The sequence below is a fragment of the Phoca vitulina genome, unplaced genomic scaffold (genome assembly GCF_004348235.1).
Source record: "Phoca vitulina isolate PV1807 unplaced genomic scaffold, GSC_HSeal_1.0 scaffold33, whole genome shotgun sequence".
In the NCBI taxonomy this organism is placed as follows: Eukaryota; Metazoa; Chordata; class Mammalia; order Carnivora; family Phocidae; genus Phoca; species Phoca vitulina.
The window spans coordinates 18,858,166-18,874,697 of NW_022589736.1; the positions used below are offsets into that span (position 1 = coordinate 18,858,166).

The 16,532-nt window shown below is 37.4% G+C and overlaps 1 protein-coding gene across 1 annotated transcript in view; it reads left to right on the plus strand.

Moving 5' to 3' along the window:
• The window catches only part of MRC1 (mannose receptor C-type 1), a 108,175-nt gene that overhangs the window by 51,559 nt on the left and 40,084 nt on the right, over nt 1–16,532 (plus strand). Inside the window, exons 8-13 of the mRNA XM_032425886.1 lie at nt 997–1,154; nt 2,727–2,837; nt 8,944–9,059; nt 11,321–11,469; nt 13,667–13,866; nt 16,387–16,514. Of these exons, the coding sequence (XP_032281777.1) occupies nt 997–1,154; nt 2,727–2,837; nt 8,944–9,059; nt 11,321–11,469; nt 13,667–13,866; nt 16,387–16,514 (862 nt within the window). The remainder of the gene's footprint in view (nt 1–996; nt 1,155–2,726; nt 2,838–8,943; nt 9,060–11,320; nt 11,470–13,666; nt 13,867–16,386; nt 16,515–16,532) is intronic.

Genomic DNA, 16,532 nt, shown 5'->3' on the forward strand with positions numbered 1-16,532 from the left:
CTTAAATTTTGTCCCATTTTAGTTATAATATTTAGAATTTTTAGAGTTCTAACTACAGATAAGGTCAATAATGTTCTTCATAGAATAAAACAAAATGATCACATTTTTATCTGTACCTGGTTGTTTTTGTTTTAACCTTTATTTGTTATTTGAGTTTTTCTGGTATTTTATGTGAAAATGATTACAGATTCATTTATATTTATATACTAATAAATAAGTCCCAAATGTCAAGAGAGACAGCTCAGCCCCTCAGTTTATGTATCTTCTCACTCCTATTACAGATATTGAGCTTCAATGGAAACACTAGAATGTTCTTAATAACAACATAGTAATAAAATAGAAGTGTTTTTTTTTTTAAGATTTTATTTATTTATTTGACAGAGAGAGACACAGTGAGAGAGGGAACACAAGCGGGGGGAGTGGAAGAGGGAGAAGCAGGCTTCCCACTGAGCAGGGAGCCCGATGCGGGGCTCGATCCCAGGACCCTGGGATCATGACCTGAGCCAAAGGCAGACGCTTAACGATTGAGTCACCCAGGTGCCCCAGAAGTGGTTTTTAATAGTACTTTAAAACATTCATGAGATTAAATAATAGTCAAGTAGATTAATATATAAGTAAGCTATCATGTTTCCAATACTGTGAGTGCAGTTGTTAAAGAACTATAACAAAAAAGTAGCTTCACAAGAGGGGGGTAAAGATGGACCAAATTTAGGCTCATTTTAGCAAATTCCAGGAGATATATTATACTCCCACAATAAGAGAATAAAGTTGCATTCACAATGTAAAGAATACATTGTGCAATTAAACTAATACTGACAACATAAAATGTAGTTGACATCTCAGGTTAACACGCAAGAGGATGGTCTTTTATCCGTTATAATATTAAGGGGGTAGAACTTTCGTTAATAAAGCAGGGGGCCTTCCTTTCCTGATAACCTCCTGATTTTTGGAAAGAAAACATGTGTACATTACATTTGTGTTTTTCTTCCTGTTCAGAGCCAAATGATGAGTTATGGATCGGCTTAAATGACATCAAGATTCAAATGTATTTTGAGTGGAGTGATGGGACCCCTGTTACATTTACTAAATGGCTTCGTGGGGAACCAAGCCATGAAAACAACAGGCAGGAAGACTGTGTTGTAATGAAAGGCAAGGTAAGGCAACTTTATTTGCTGATATCTAGCAAAAACCAGAGGGTATTTTTCTTCCTGCCTCACTCACTACATATCATCATTTCGATTGTTTCTAATCTAGGTGATCTATCTATATTTCAATTGTTTAGCAAAGTCAAATTTTCAAGAGGACTAGAAAAGCAACAGGCAGAAACTTTCAGTTCAAGGATGAAAGTAACCAGTAACCCATATTCATCTGGTTCCTGTGCTGGGTTCTCAGTGGCAATACATATAGCTTGACTTATCAAATGAGAGCTTTGGTTTTATTTTTGACTGGTTGCTCTGAGTAGATGTCTTTAGGTCTATTCTGGGTTCCACAATCTGCAGTCTGTGCTTGGAGAGCTACATTTGTTCTTTTAGGTTACATGGAGATGTTGCATATGAAAAGATGGCGTCCATGTCCTAAATATGACTTTAGTGACTGAAGAATATCATCAAATTATCTTTTGCTAATGGATAATGAACTTGGTGGTTGAGAGGCTGGGTTTTGATGCATGGCTTATTCTCTCATTTATAAGATGGGCATAATAATTGTACCCAGCTTAATGGTGGCTATAAGGATTGAATAGGTTAATGCATATAACAAGCACAGTGACTGACCCAAACTTATTGTTCAGTAGGTATTAGCTGTTTCGTCATTGGGGTTGTTTTCATTGTGATTAATTGAAAGCTTAAGAAAAAAGTAGGTGTTAACTATTGAAAGGATAGGCAGAAGTGTGTCCTAGGAAGAGGAAACCAGGAAGCATCGTTCTTGTAAAGAACTGAAAGACAATATGGCTGAAAGCCCAGAGTTAGAGGTGGAAGGGTGGTAGGAACACTAGCGAGTGTTGAGGTGGAGAAAATATGCCTTAGCCCAGGAGTGGCAAGAACAATTTTTCAATTTAGAAATACTACTCTGGCTGAAAGTTGAGTACCAGATGGCAGTGGGTTGCAACTGAGTGAGAAATGAGGGATCAGAGGCAGAGATATAGAAAACATTTTTCAAGGTGGTTAGTAGTTACATGAAGGAGAGGAGAGGCCATTTTGATGTGAAGTCTCTCAGGAAGGGGGAACAGGTAGAATCTGAAGCTGAGCAGGAAGTAGAGCCTTAGACCCAGGAGGACAGTCATTAATATGAATTGGAAAAGGGAGGAGAGATGACTGGTTTTGGGGTGTTTTCAAGTTTGGTGTGTTGGGCGAGGGAGTTTTTCTGGATGGCTCTCTATGTACTTGGTTAACTTGAAAACAGCCAACAGGAGAGGCTGCGTGTAGACCTTCTTTTGGCACCATCACTTCAAGGCTTACAAACTTCTTTAGTTTCTCTCTAGATTCCTCTACACAGTGGCAGGGACAGCCAAAATATAAAAACATATTGGGGGTCTGCAATCTCTTTTCACATCTTTGTAGCCAGAACCAAATTTGCTGTTGACTTATAAAATGTCAATTTACCTTTCCTTTCAGAGATGCCATTTTTCTCTTAAGAACCTTTGTTTTCCTTTCCTGAGGTCCAATTACAAGAAAACAGTCTCAGAGTCAAACAACTGATAAACATTTTTTTCTCTTTGCTTTCTGCAGGATGGGTACTGGGCAGATCGGGCCTGTGAGCGACCTCTTGACTACATCTGTAAGATGAAATCTCAAACCCAACCCTCGGGAACAGTGGAGGTAGAACAAGGCTGCCAAAAAGTGAGTATTGAGCATGCACAGTAAGTTCAGACCTCAAAACATTATGTGATATCTTGGATTTATTTTTTGGCAGCAGAAGAGTTTTATTATTGTCATAGCCAAGTGTTCTAGCTGTTTAGATGTTCAACAGGTTCTTGTTAGGGTTTGGCATCATTGTTCTTCCTGAAGGCCTCTTTGGGTGTTCTCTACAGTTACCATGGGTGCATGTGGTCAGCAGACTTTCAGAACCCCATGGGAATTCTCCCACTCCAATGGGGGAGTGAGAACAGAGAATAAAACCACACACCCAGGGAGCCTGGTGAGGGTAATGAGATTCAGGTGGGTTATGGTCATGGAAGAAAGGTCATTGAAGCCTTGGTAGTTGATGATCCATCCTATGGGTTGTAGAAACATTTCCAGTAGATAACCATTAAGTTTCAGATAGCAAACTATCCTGTCATTTTCTCCATTTATAAGGACGTCCTCCATTGAGGACGCTGCTTCTGATGGGGATTCCTCCCAACAGATCCCTGTAGCAAGAGGCAGGAGATCAAACTAGCTGGTGGTAGCCAGCAGTAACCAGTTACACTGAATAAAGCCATGCCATCTTAGTATCTATCAATCTTGCCTATACCTCAGTACTACCTCCCTGCAGCTCTTATAATTCTTTGAGGTTGAAGTAAATGATCTCTTTGAAACAATTTCTAACAGCATAAAGAAACTACAAAATACAGGGTGTATGGTTATCATTTTCCTGTTTAACTGCTGAGTTGCTTGTCTTCCTCTTTTTTCCTTTCTCACTTCTCTTGGATAAAAATAAAGTAGAAACTAATTTTCTTTCCAAGCATGTCATGTTGTGATCAGATCATCCTGTCACAAACACCAGAAGGCTGAGAGTTCATGAAACATAATTTAGGACTGTCCAAATAAATCATCAAGAAACATCAAGCAGACATAAAATCAGAGACTGTTAGAGATATAGGGGATCTTTGTGATAATTGAAATCCCCCCTTTAATTTTTATGTTCTGGAAATTCAGCCCAGAGAAGCTATGACTTTCTTGGAGTGACAGAAACAAGGCTAGAACCCCGGTCTCCTGACCCCACATCTCTAAACTGAAACTAATGGGTTCCCTACCAGTGTATTTACATATTTTTTGCCTAATCATATGGATATACAAGTGAGTGTATATTCTTGTAATTTTATATAAATAAGAAATAATCCTTAAATGTTATTACTTCTATACAATTGATCAAAGTTTGTATACATGTAACAGTTTATATAGATAATAAGTTATATATATATAGTCTAGTAATTGTCATATGTACAATGTCTGATAAAATCCAGTTTAATCAGTAGGGTGGTAATAAGAAAAATAAGACAATATCCATAACTCTTTGTTGAGTGTAGTTACTATGCTGCCAATGATCTTAAAGGATAAATATTATGTTCCTAATTAGACAGAAGGGGAAACTGAAGCTCAGAGGCATTAAATAATTTGGCCAGTTTAAAAATACCTGCTGCTATAGGTTGCTTTCCTCAGAGGGCTGGGAAGACTCGAACAACAACAACAAAAATCCACTCACTAGCTAAGAAAGATAACAAGACTTTTTTTTCTTTCTTTTTTTTTCTGTCTGGGCCTGGGCACTCGGTGATGTGGGGACCTTTTTGAGAATTCAAAACCATAGGCGTGTTATACAGATCTGGGGTTCAGTTTTCAATTCACTGCTACCTTTGTGGGATATCTGGGGCAAAGTGGTCCTGAGTCTCTGAGATTCCAAGATGTCTGACAGATGCAAATGTTAAGCTATTTTATATTGAAGCTCCCTTTTCCAGGCTGAGGAGGAATCCCATGGATGAGTTTGAAATCTGAAATTATAAAATCTACTACCAGGAGCTTTAGATGGTAGGATTAATGGATGTGACATTCACATGAATGTGTTTTTAAATACAGAAGTGAAAGGTGGACTTGGAACCCTGGACCAACCAACCAAGTTTTCTTATCGAGTGCTTTCATTATGATTCACTTCCAAATATTTTTAATTTCCATTAAGATTTCTTTGATCCTTGAATTATTTAGAAGTGTGTGTGTGTGTGTGTGTGTGTGTGTGTGTTGATATTGGTTGGGGGTTTTGGTGGTAATGATGGGAATTTTGTTTTTCAGTTTCTAAATAATTAGAGACTATTGATTTCACTGCACTGTGGATCATAGAGAGTTTTGGTTGTTGTTACTTGTTGAGACTTTATGGTCTAGTTCATAGTTTTTGTAAATAATCAGTGTGCTTTAACAGAATGATCTTTGCTTGTTCAGTTCAGGGTCCGTATATGTTGACTAGGAAAAAGCTTAATAATTTATATTATTTTAGATGTTCTATATTCCTAATATTTTGTCTGCTCAACAAAATATTCTCCTTGCGATTCTGTCAGTTTTTGTTTTATACACTTTCATCTGTGTCATATCTTCCTGATACATCAGTCCTTTAATTATGTAATTACTTTCCTTATTCGTATTGCTTTTTTTAACCATAAAGTCAATTTTAAATAATATCAATATTGCCACAGAAGCTATCTTTTGCTTGGTATTTCCCTAGAATCTCTTTTTCCAACTAATTGCTTTTAATTATTCTATGTCATGGGATGGCTCTTGTAAATATATATCGGCATTTTTATTTTTTATCTCATTTGAGGAACTCTGTCTTTTTATTGGCAAACATGAGTTCAGACTTTTTTTTTTTGCATACTGATATATTTGCATTTGTTTCTACCATCTTATTTTGAATTTTATTTTATTTACTGTTCTGATTTCTTTTCTCTCTTGTTTGTCCTGTCCTGCATTCCACTGGTTCTATTGAATGTTTTGATCCCATTTTCCTCTTCTACTTCTATTATTCATAATACATTCCACTTTTTTTTTTTTAATGGTTAACCTTGGGTTTTGTGTTTTTTTTAAAAAGATTTAATTTATTTATTTGAGAGAGAGAGAGAGGTCACAAGCAGTGGGGAGGGGTAGAGGGAGAAGCAGGGAGTCGGATGCAGGACTCAATCCCAGGGATCATAACCTGAGCTGAAGGCAGACGCTTCACCGACTGAGCCACCCAGGCGCCCTAACCTTAGGTTTTTAACATACATTTCTGACTTGAAGTTAATCAGTATCTCTCTCTGCTTCCTGAACAAAATGAAGTTTATTATTCCACGTAAACATTAACATTTTTTTTTTATCTTGGAAATAATGTTAGACTCACAAGGAACTGAAAAAGAAAGTACAGAGAATTCCCTGTACCATCTACTCTCCTCCCCGCAGTGAGAACTTAGGTAACTAGAGTTCGAACAGCTACGTAATTGACATGGGTACAGTATATTAAGGAAACTATACATCTTGTTAATTTCCCATTCCCTAACTTCCCACCTGCAATTAGTTATCTCTGCTATTCATACAGACATTTAGACCTGGATTCACTAAGACATTTATTGGTTTCTTTGTTCAGTGTGACTTTCAGGCTGTTTATTCCTCCTGACTTAAAATTCCTTCTTGCCAAAGTAAATCTTTTCGTGATTTTTTTTCACTGGTGATATGGGAGTGGAACACTTTCTGTCTTTATCTGAAAATGTTCTGATCCCTCCTCACCTTGCATAATAATTTAGGTAGGTTTTAAAATGCTAGGTTGACAGCAATTTTCAGACAGCGCTGTGTATATATCATTTCATTTTCTCCTGGCCTTTATTTTTTGCCATTGGAATTCCTGTTACTAGGCTAATTTTTCTTTTTTAAAAGTGGGTACTCTATTTTCTCTCTGATTGATTTCAAGATCTACTAATTGTCATTCTGCAGGCTTTTAGTACAATATGTTGAGATTTGGATTAATTTTCTTTTGTTTGGTACTCATTGTGTTTCATTTTTAGAATTTGTCTCTTTTAATTCTTGAAAATTATCAGTCATTAATTTTATTTGATGATTCTGAAACTTTTCTTAGGTTGATTTTCAACCTTTTCATTCTATTTTTTGTTTTCTCTCCATCTTTAAAAAATCTCTTTTCATATGTTCATCTCTCTGTTACATTCATTCAAATGACTAATCTTTCTGAAACCATATTTTCTATATTTAATCTGGCCCTTGAGTTTTTAACTTTATATTTTTCTTTTCTAGAAATTCTATTTTTTGTGTGTTCAGATCATCTTGTTCTTTGTTCAGAGCATTTTGATCTTTCATTATTGATTTTCCTTCTTTTGTCTTCTTTTGTTAAATCATCTGAAACATGTTTTTTGTTTTTTAAAGATTTTATTCCTTTATTTAAGAGAATGAAAGAGACTACATGTGGGATGGAGGGGCAGAGGGAGAAGGAAAAGCAGACTCCCCACTGAGCAGGGAGCCCGACGTGGGGCTCGATCCCAGGACTCTGAGATCATGACCCGGACTGAAGACAGATACTTAACTGACTAAGCCACCCAGGCACCCCTGAAACATGCTTATATATATATATATATTCCAGATTGTTTTATTATATTACATTGCTGTCTTTCCCTTAAAATGAGCCTCATGTGGTTTGTAGTTTTTGGCTGTGATTAGTCCCCATCCCATCCCCACCCTAAGCCTCAAATGTCATAGTCTTATGTGACCTGTGTTGTGGAAATATTTCTATTGTGTGGTTCTGCATTTTACTTCTCTGAGTGCCTAGGAATTTCTCCTTTTGTAGACAAGATTTATTTTATGTTTTTGGCTGTGGATTCTAGTACAACGTGAATAGTGTCAAATTGGAACCAGCACCCATCTCTGGCACAGAATCCGTATTTATTTATTTTTATTTATTTATTTATTTAATTTATTTTTTAAAGATTTTATTTATTTATTTGACAGAGAGAGAGAGATAGCGAGAGCAGGAACACAAGCAGGGGGAGTGGGAGAGGGAGAAGCAGGCTTCCCACCGAGCAGGGAGCCCGATGCGGGGCTCGATCCCAGGACCCTGATATCATGACCTGAGCTGAAGGCAGACGCTTAACAACTGAGCCACCCAGGAGCCCCCAGTATTTATTTTTAACAGAGGATTTTTTTTCCCCCTGCACCTAGAACCCCAGGCAGATGACAAGAATCTGCTATTGTCTGGTTTTGTGAATAGAGTTTTCTCAGTCTCCTTTCCCATAGGGGCTCCCCTTAGTGGGTATCATCTTTTTTTAAAAAAAGATTTATTTATTTATTTGAGAGAGAGAGAGAGAGAGAGTGAGCATGAGCAGGGGGAGGGGCAGAGAGAGAGAGAGAATCCTGAAGCCAACTCCCCAGTGAGCATGGAGCCCGACGTGGGGCTTGATCCCAGGACCCTGAGATCATGACCTGAGCTGAAATCAGGAGTCAGCCGCTTATCTGACTGAGCCACTCCGGCACCGCAGTGGGGATCATCTTTATGTAAGGACTTCAGTTCCATTTCCCTGCCTCAAGTGGGCTGATGGACAAATACCCTCATTTGTGTGGACATTAGTACCCCTGCCTCTAGAGCCTAGTATCCTAGTCTAGGTCTGGTACATAATGGGGCAACGATAGTCTCGGCTTGAGCATTTCCCATTCTAGCGTTTTAGTTTTCTATATGTTTTTGGTATCTGAAGATTTCCTGAAATATGAATTTTTTGTTTATTGTTATGTTTTTATTTAGCATTTCCATGTGTTTGAAGTATGGGAGAGAAACCATGCCGAATCACGTTGCCAGAAGTTTGATAAGTATTGTCCTAGGACCAGATGACACAGCTTTATAGTCACTACCTACTTTTGGCTTCAGTAGGAAACTAGGTCTGCTACTCGGCAAACTATTTCCTGTGGTTACCTATTCTAATACAGAAATCTTAGTCATTCTGTTCAGGTTCCTCAGTATGCATTTCACAAATCACTTTTGTTGGAAGATGTATCAGGAGGGGAGAGAATGAATGCCCTGACCCGTTTTGTGTCATAAGAAGAACAATGTACTACTGTTTTCTTTATTCATATAAATATTTTTCATTGCATTTCAAATTTTCCATATTTGTGTTCTCTACATACTTCTGTGATTTATAAATGTATGTTTCATGATATGTGTCATGATAGTACAATTATTAAAATAATATTATTTAATTAATATCCCTGATAATCTGCTTGATAACATTAATAGGGCTGGAAAAGACATGGCTTCTACTGCTATTTGATTGGACACACACTTTCAACATTTATGGAAGCAAATCAAACCTGTATAAATGAGAAGGCTTACTTAACAACTGTTGAAGACAGGTATGTAACTATTTTAATTTTATTTGAATGTATGTCAAATAATGAAATGTTTTCAGAGAAGCCTAAATATCAACATGCTCTAAATTTCTGTAAATTTCTCTAAATTCTATAAATCAACATGCTCTAAATTTCTGTACATCTTGAGGTATGGCTTGCAAAAGTAGGAGCATTAAAAATCATATCCTTATTTGGATTCTTCATTGCAGCACTATAAAATATTTTGTTCCTTTTAGAACTATAAAGCAATATTCAGAACAGTTCATTAATATTCTAGTAAATATAGTTTGTGGATCTGACTTTTTTTCTGATCTAGTATATATCAAATTTTTTCAAGAAGGGAAACTAAGTAAAATTTATTAGTTCAAAAATGCCGCTTTCTATCTTTACCAGTACCTCCACCAAAAAATGTGGTAGAGAGATTTACTGAATATTTTGTTATTCCTTTACATTCTTCTGGGTTTTTGTTGTTGTTGTTGTTTGTTTTTGTTTTTGTTTCCTTTTTTTTTTTTTTTGCTTTGCTAGGTTTGTTAGACTGATAGGTCCAGAAAAATCAAAATCACATAGACGTAGAGCATTTTATACAACTTTTTGACTTCTAGAGTCCCAGCCATCTTTGAGGTTTTAGTTTTTATTTATTTTTCCCTTAATCTTTGCAAAGCACTGGATTAGGCATGGAATAAACTTAAAAGAAATTTTAAAATGTGCATTTGACTTGTAATAAAAAGGTAAAAAGGTATCTAGTTTTAATACAATAAGTTATATCTATTGGCCTTTCAAGGCATACCCAATAAAATGTAAAGAATGCTATTGATATGAGGGCACCTGGGTGGCTCAGTCGTTAAGCATCTGCCTTCGGCTCAGGTCATGATCCCAGTGTCCTGGGATAGAGTCCCGCATCGGGCTCCCTGCTCAGTGGGAGGCCTGCTTCTCACTCTCCCACTCCCCCTGCTTGTGTTCCTGCTCTCGCTGTCTCTCTCTCTGTCAAATAAATAAATAAAATCTTAAAAAAAAAAATGCTATTGATATGAAAAAATCCTTTGATAAAGCCAAAAAAAGGAAGATATAGAATTTGTATAGTCTTTGTAAAAGAGCTTGTAGTTCAACCATATCCTTTTTTATGTACAATTAAATGTCTAATATATTGTAGCACACATATAATGCTAATGCCTGAAAATCCGAACGTAGATAATTTTTGTCTTATGACAAGATGAACTTTACATCTTTAAGTACTATGGGAACATATTCTTAGCTGCCCTGTAATTGATCTTTTGGTTTATTGGAGCAGAGATTTCCCTACATTTTATATTTTAGGTTTGTTTTGCTTTATGTTTTCTTGATATTTATATTCAGGAGCTCACTAACTCTGTGGTTAAATTTGTTGCTAGACATTTGAGAAAAATTGAATTTAGGACTTTTAAATTTTTTTGTTTGTTCTATTTAGGGAATGAAATTACTCAGATTAGGGTCATATAAATGTTCTGTCATGGTAACCTCTACATTTCCCTCTCTGCTCTCTCTGGAGTCATCTACCTCTCTTTGTTCCTGGAACCTTTGAGTCTCACTTTTTTTTTTGCTCCAAAGAAAGATTTTTGCCTACATTGCTGCCTTATTGTGTAATGTTTGTCCGTGAAGACAAACTTTGGTTGCTTTACTAACCAAACTGTGTCATTACCAGATTATGCCAAATACATGGATGAGATCCAAAGGGAGAGAAAATGTGGGACTCTGCTCCCAGTTCTTTCTAGAGATTGAATCTCTGCCTCTCTATTTTTCTCAATAATTTTCTCTTCTGTTTCAGACCTGAGCTGAGAGAATAAAATTGAGGGGGAAATCTGCACAGATTTTTCTATCTGTATCATCCTTGATAATGTTATGACCTTACGATTTACTTAACAAGAACTGTGTAGAGCATTTGAAATATTTGGAAAGTGGACTAATTTTTTAAACAATGTCTTTTGAAATGCTGTAGTTTTCTCCTTTGCCATTTCAGAATTCTTTTACATTTTGAGGAAGGGCAGTGGGGCTGGTGAGGAATAGAGAGAAATGGTTTGAGTATATTTGAATGATTTTATTCAGTAGGCTCTCTGGTATTTTCCCCTCGTTTCCTTAGTAGAAATTCGCATAATTTAAATGACCTATCCACATAACACAAGATGTTTGGATTACCAACTAAATCATAACTCAAACATACAACTGAGATACCTTTCACGTGGCTAATTGGAAAAATTCACATTTCTAAAATTTAATTTTTTTTTCTTAAGATATGAACAAGCCTTTCTGACTAGTTTGGTTGGATTGAGGCCTGAAAGATATTTTTGGACAGGACTTTCAGATGTGCAAAACAAAGGGACCTTTCAGTGGACCATTGAGGAAAAAGTTCAGTTCACCCACTGGAATTCAGATATGCCAGGTATGTGCGGTGCTTGGGGCTGAGGTTTTCATTCACCCTACAAGTCCATTATCCTCCCATGTACCTTTCCAGATAGACTGTGTGCATTAATTATGTTCTCAGCATTTTATATTTCATTCTCTCTCTCTCTCTTTTTTAATTTTCTAATTAGTTCACATTGGTCTGAGAAAACAGGGAGGATAAAACTACTCACTGTCGGCTACTACCCTGTTTGAAAAATATTTAGGAAATCCTAAATGGCCACAGATGTTCCAAGTGGTTAACTTATTTCTGTAACTTAAAATATATGAAAGGGATTTAAAACTTTCGAGTGCAATGATGAATGGAACTTTTAGTGGGCTTCCGTGGTGGGACAAGGAGTCGTGCGCGGTTCCACATGGAACGCATTATTCCACTGTCTTGTATGTACCGCCTTGTTTAGGCTTTTATATGTCCTGGATTTTATTTTATCCTTATAAGAAACCTGCCAGGTAAGTTGAAGTACCTTCATTTTAAAGATGTGGAAGCTAGAACTCAGAAAATGTATGTGACTAGAAATACTCCAAGCGTGGATTTAGGCTAGCCCGTGTGATTCCCAAATCTGTGTCACTTGCCCGAACAACACCGTACCTCCCTATTAGTTTGGATTTGCCTTCCCTAGGAAGTAGTTCTGGAAATAGCCTCTGAAATATGGTTTACCTTCTTTATACACTGATATCACAGCATATGACATTATTCAGTGTGACACCATCCGGAAATTCTATACCCTTTATAGCAAATATTTCGTTGTGTCTTCGCTAAAAGCTAAAGCAAGACCATTAGCTCAAGTGCATGAATTTACTACTTGGCCTCATAAGTCTTAATCTTCAGAAGTCCTTTTAATTTGTATTCTCAAATTATGGACAAATAAGGAAAATAGATAATAATTTGGATAGTGTGATTCTTGGTGAATTATTGAATGTTCTGAAAGGCAATACGATCTCAGTTTATTTTAAAATTAACTGGGCAGGATATTAAGAACTGAGTATACACTTTTTTTTTTTTTTTTTTTAACATCAGTAGGAGGGGTAATTCTTACTCTCTAGGCCAAACTCCTTATTTTTACTGGTGTTGCTCATTCAGCAGTGGGACTCTGAGAGATTAATCTTGGAATGTCCTTAGGGAATAAAAATGGATGAAATCAAAGCCATAGAGGATCAGAGATCTTAGAGAAAATGTTTTGGAAAAGATGTACCTCCCCAGAACTTTGAGAGTTACCTCTAAACACTTAATGTCCATTAAGAGAATAATAATAAAAGATGATCTCATTCTAGCAGCAAAGACTCCTGCTGTTTTCAAAGTTCCATCTTAATGAATTACTATTAGGAAATAATCACAACTGTAAAACAGATTTATAAATTATTAAGCTGACTTTAGTCCTCATTTTATGTACCTTTTTATCCACTCAAGCTGGCCCTCATGACAGCTCTGTAAGGTAGGTAGTGATACTTGCATTTTAAGGTGAGGAAACAAGTCCAAGGTAGTTGCATATTTAATGAATAACTAAAATCTCTAGCTCAGTTGTATTTCATTTTGGAGTGTGTGAAGAACTTCTGTTCTGAGAGACCTACAAGGGCCCTGTGGGGGGAGAAATGGCTTTTAAAAAAATTAAACCACTATTTTTGCCACTATGGTAAACTTTATCATACTAAAATTATTATATTGTTAAATATCTATATGGGGGACACCCTGACAGATGTCAGAAATACAAAATGTTATCAAAACCCTGACATAGGGGATCAAAATTCTGTTAGGGATGTAGGCCACACAAATAAAAGGTAAGTAACAGTTCAGAATAGCATAAATGAATTGCCAAATGCTGCCGGATTTCTCCTATTTTCTCTTCACATGCAGACTTTTTTTTTAAGAAAAAGATTTTATTTATTTATTTGTCGGAGAGAGAGAAAGAGAGCACAAGCAGGGGTAGTGGCAGGCAGAGGGAGAGGGAGAAGCAGACTCCCCACCGAGCAGGAACCCGATGTGGGACTCCATCCCAGGACCCTGGGACCATGACCGGAGCTGAAGGCAGACCTTTAGCCAACTGAGCCACCCAGGCGCCCCTCTCCACACTCAGACTTTACCGTGTAGTTTCACAGTCTGGTTTGTACTGTCTTCTGCGAACACGATCGGCCATCAGTAGCACCTGTTAAGTGAATTCTACTTGACGTATTTAATACAGGGCGGAAAACAGGATGCGTTGCCATGAGAACTGGAGTTGCAGGGGGCTTGTGGGATGTTTTGAGATGTGAAGAAAAAGCAAAATTTGTGTGCAAACACTGGGCAGAAGGAGTCACTCGCCCGCCGGAGCCCACGACAACTCCCGAACCCAAATGTCCAGAGGATTGGGGCACCAGCAGTAAAACAAGCTTGTGTTTCAAGGTGAGTATCAACTGCTAAGCTAATGAAGAATGTGGAATATGTTTCGGCCTAAAGAATCACGTGAGGAATTAAAACAGAACCCAAAACCACGGTGCTCAGGCTCAACCAGTAGAAATTCTAATTTTATTAATCTGGAAGGGGAGCCGGGTTTCAGTTTTTTAAAAAGCTCTCCTTGGATGCATGCTAATGACCAACTGCATTTCGACCCACAGACACTCACGGAAGCTTTCTTCACACGCTTTGCCTTCATCACCCTCCCTCTGTCTCTCCTCTCTCCCAAGCTTCCTTGCCTTAGTCTGAGCTCCCACCTCTTTGCATCTTAATGAAACTTTCTGGTTCCCCTTCTGCTCTCCCACTGCATTTCATTTTGCCCTGTTCTTAGAGCCTAAGGGTTTAGGTAAGTGCACTGATCATGCCACATAGGCATCCTAGAGGTAATGCTCCATTGTTCTAATTTAACCCCTGATTGTTACACCTGCTGGGAGAGTGAGGCTTGGCTAGGGAGGGGCACTTGGCTGTTCTGGGCCCTTTAAATGATAATTTGATATTCTGCTATCATTTTATCCATTCCGAGGTCACACCATCCATTTTCTCCTTAGGGAGTCAAGTTGACCAAAACAAATGAGACAAAAACCTCAATGAATTATGCATTGGGGTGTTTTTTCATTCTTGTAAGGCATATCCTTTCTTGAGAAGGTTAGATTTAGTCAAATACAGAAATGTGCTTGTCTCCTGCTTGATGATACTCTTCTCTAGTGTACCACTCTCAGGACCTCTTTTATTCAGTCCCTTTGGTGGCATATGGCCATGGCATGCCTTGTAAGATAGGGAAGGTTGAGGGAAAACTTGAATTACTAACATGTATCAGAATGAGGGTATTTAGTCTTCTGGAACTCAAGGGGTGTGGCTAGTTGGGTTAGTCACTCCCACTACTAGCCATAGAGATAGCTAACCTGTTCAATCCTGATTAGCCAGTCTGGGCTAAACACATAATTTACCTAGAAGGGAATGTATAGGGCCAAGACAGGAGAGGCTTTTGTAAATGGGTTAATTGAGGATGAACACAAAGCAAATCAGGTGTTTATTGTGACATCAGGAAACTTTGGAATTAACTACACAAAGACCAGTTTCATCCTGTACACCACCATTCCCCCGAGGGTGGTAGGCTGTGGAGATTTGTTGCAGGATTTTGAGAGAAGTGGCAGAATTCTCCAGAGCTGGGAAGTGAACTGGGTTCTGGTAGAGATGTTATCCAGGTGGATATTTCAACAAGTCGGAATATGTGCTTCACTAGAAATTTATATAGTTTTAGAGGTGCTTAGGTAGGGTTTGTTTGGAAATACATGGACCATCCTTGTACATATTAAGATAGGGAAGTTATTAATAAAATTTAGGTGATAGTAAATTCATTTAAGAAAATAAAATCTTACATCACAGTCAAGCAGGTTGAGGCTCACAGGAGTCTTGGGAGTTACTGATGTGGAAACTTGCTCAAGGTACTTTTGTCTAGATGGCTTAAGTTAAGGTCAAGGTGAAGATTGCCTTGGGTTGCTTGGTGACAGCTGGGCAGCCATAGTCCGTTGGGAGCAAATCCCATTTCCCACAAGCTTGTGATGGTGGGGACCATGACTCATGAGAAACAATCAATGAAAATTACAAAAGTTGGTGGATACAATGGACTCCTATACTATTTGCATACAGATAGGTATTTCCCAGTCTGGGATTTCATTTCACTGCAGACCTCTGGATAATATGAGATATTCCCTAATTTATATAATCTATTAAATTTAGTTCAGCTTATAACTTTTTTAAATGCTTTGCCAAATAAGTGTCTTTTGTGGCATGTGCTCCAATAGTTGTTAAAATATGCAACTCTAAGGAAAAAAGACAAGACCTAAAGGACACCAACAACAAAGTATTGAAAGACTGCCAGGTTATTCATTGTTTAAGCTAAATAGGATAACAAACTGTGGCATAATTTTTGTTTGCTTGGAAGTTTTTTCCTTATTTGTGTTTACTTTCTCTGCATCAAAAGTTTTTCGGGGCCTCTGGCTAGCTCAGTCAGTTAAGTGTCTGGCTCCTGATCTCAGATCAGGTGGAACCTGCTTGAGATTCTCTCTCTTCCTCTCCCTCTGCCCCTCCCCTCCCCCTGCTTGCACATGTTCTCTCTCTAAAAATAAATAAATAAATAAATAAAGTTCTTCTTTCTTTCCCATCTCAGTGCTACTTTTCACTTTAACCAAAAACTAACCCATATGCCTGAAACTTCTAAGATTTTAATCTAATTTCTCCTTTGCTATAAAATGCTTTTATTTTCTAAGGTTTTCTCAACAAAATATAATCCCATACCTTTTGTTACCCAAACACTTACTCCTAAATTGATTTTCAACCAAATTGCTTTGCACCATAGCAGTGTCTTACTTTCTATCGAATGAAATCTCATCAAAAGTAAATAATTATTTCTCTTGATTTGATAAGCAATCGAGTATAAAATAACTTCTGAAACTATATCATCTTTAGCTGTTTGCAAAAGGAAAACATGAGAAGAAAACCTGGTTTGAATCTCGAGATTTTTGTAAAGCTCTGGGCGGTGACCTAGCTAGTATCAATAATAAAGAAGAACAGCAAGCAATATGGCGATTAATAGCGTAAGTGTCTTTTCTGTA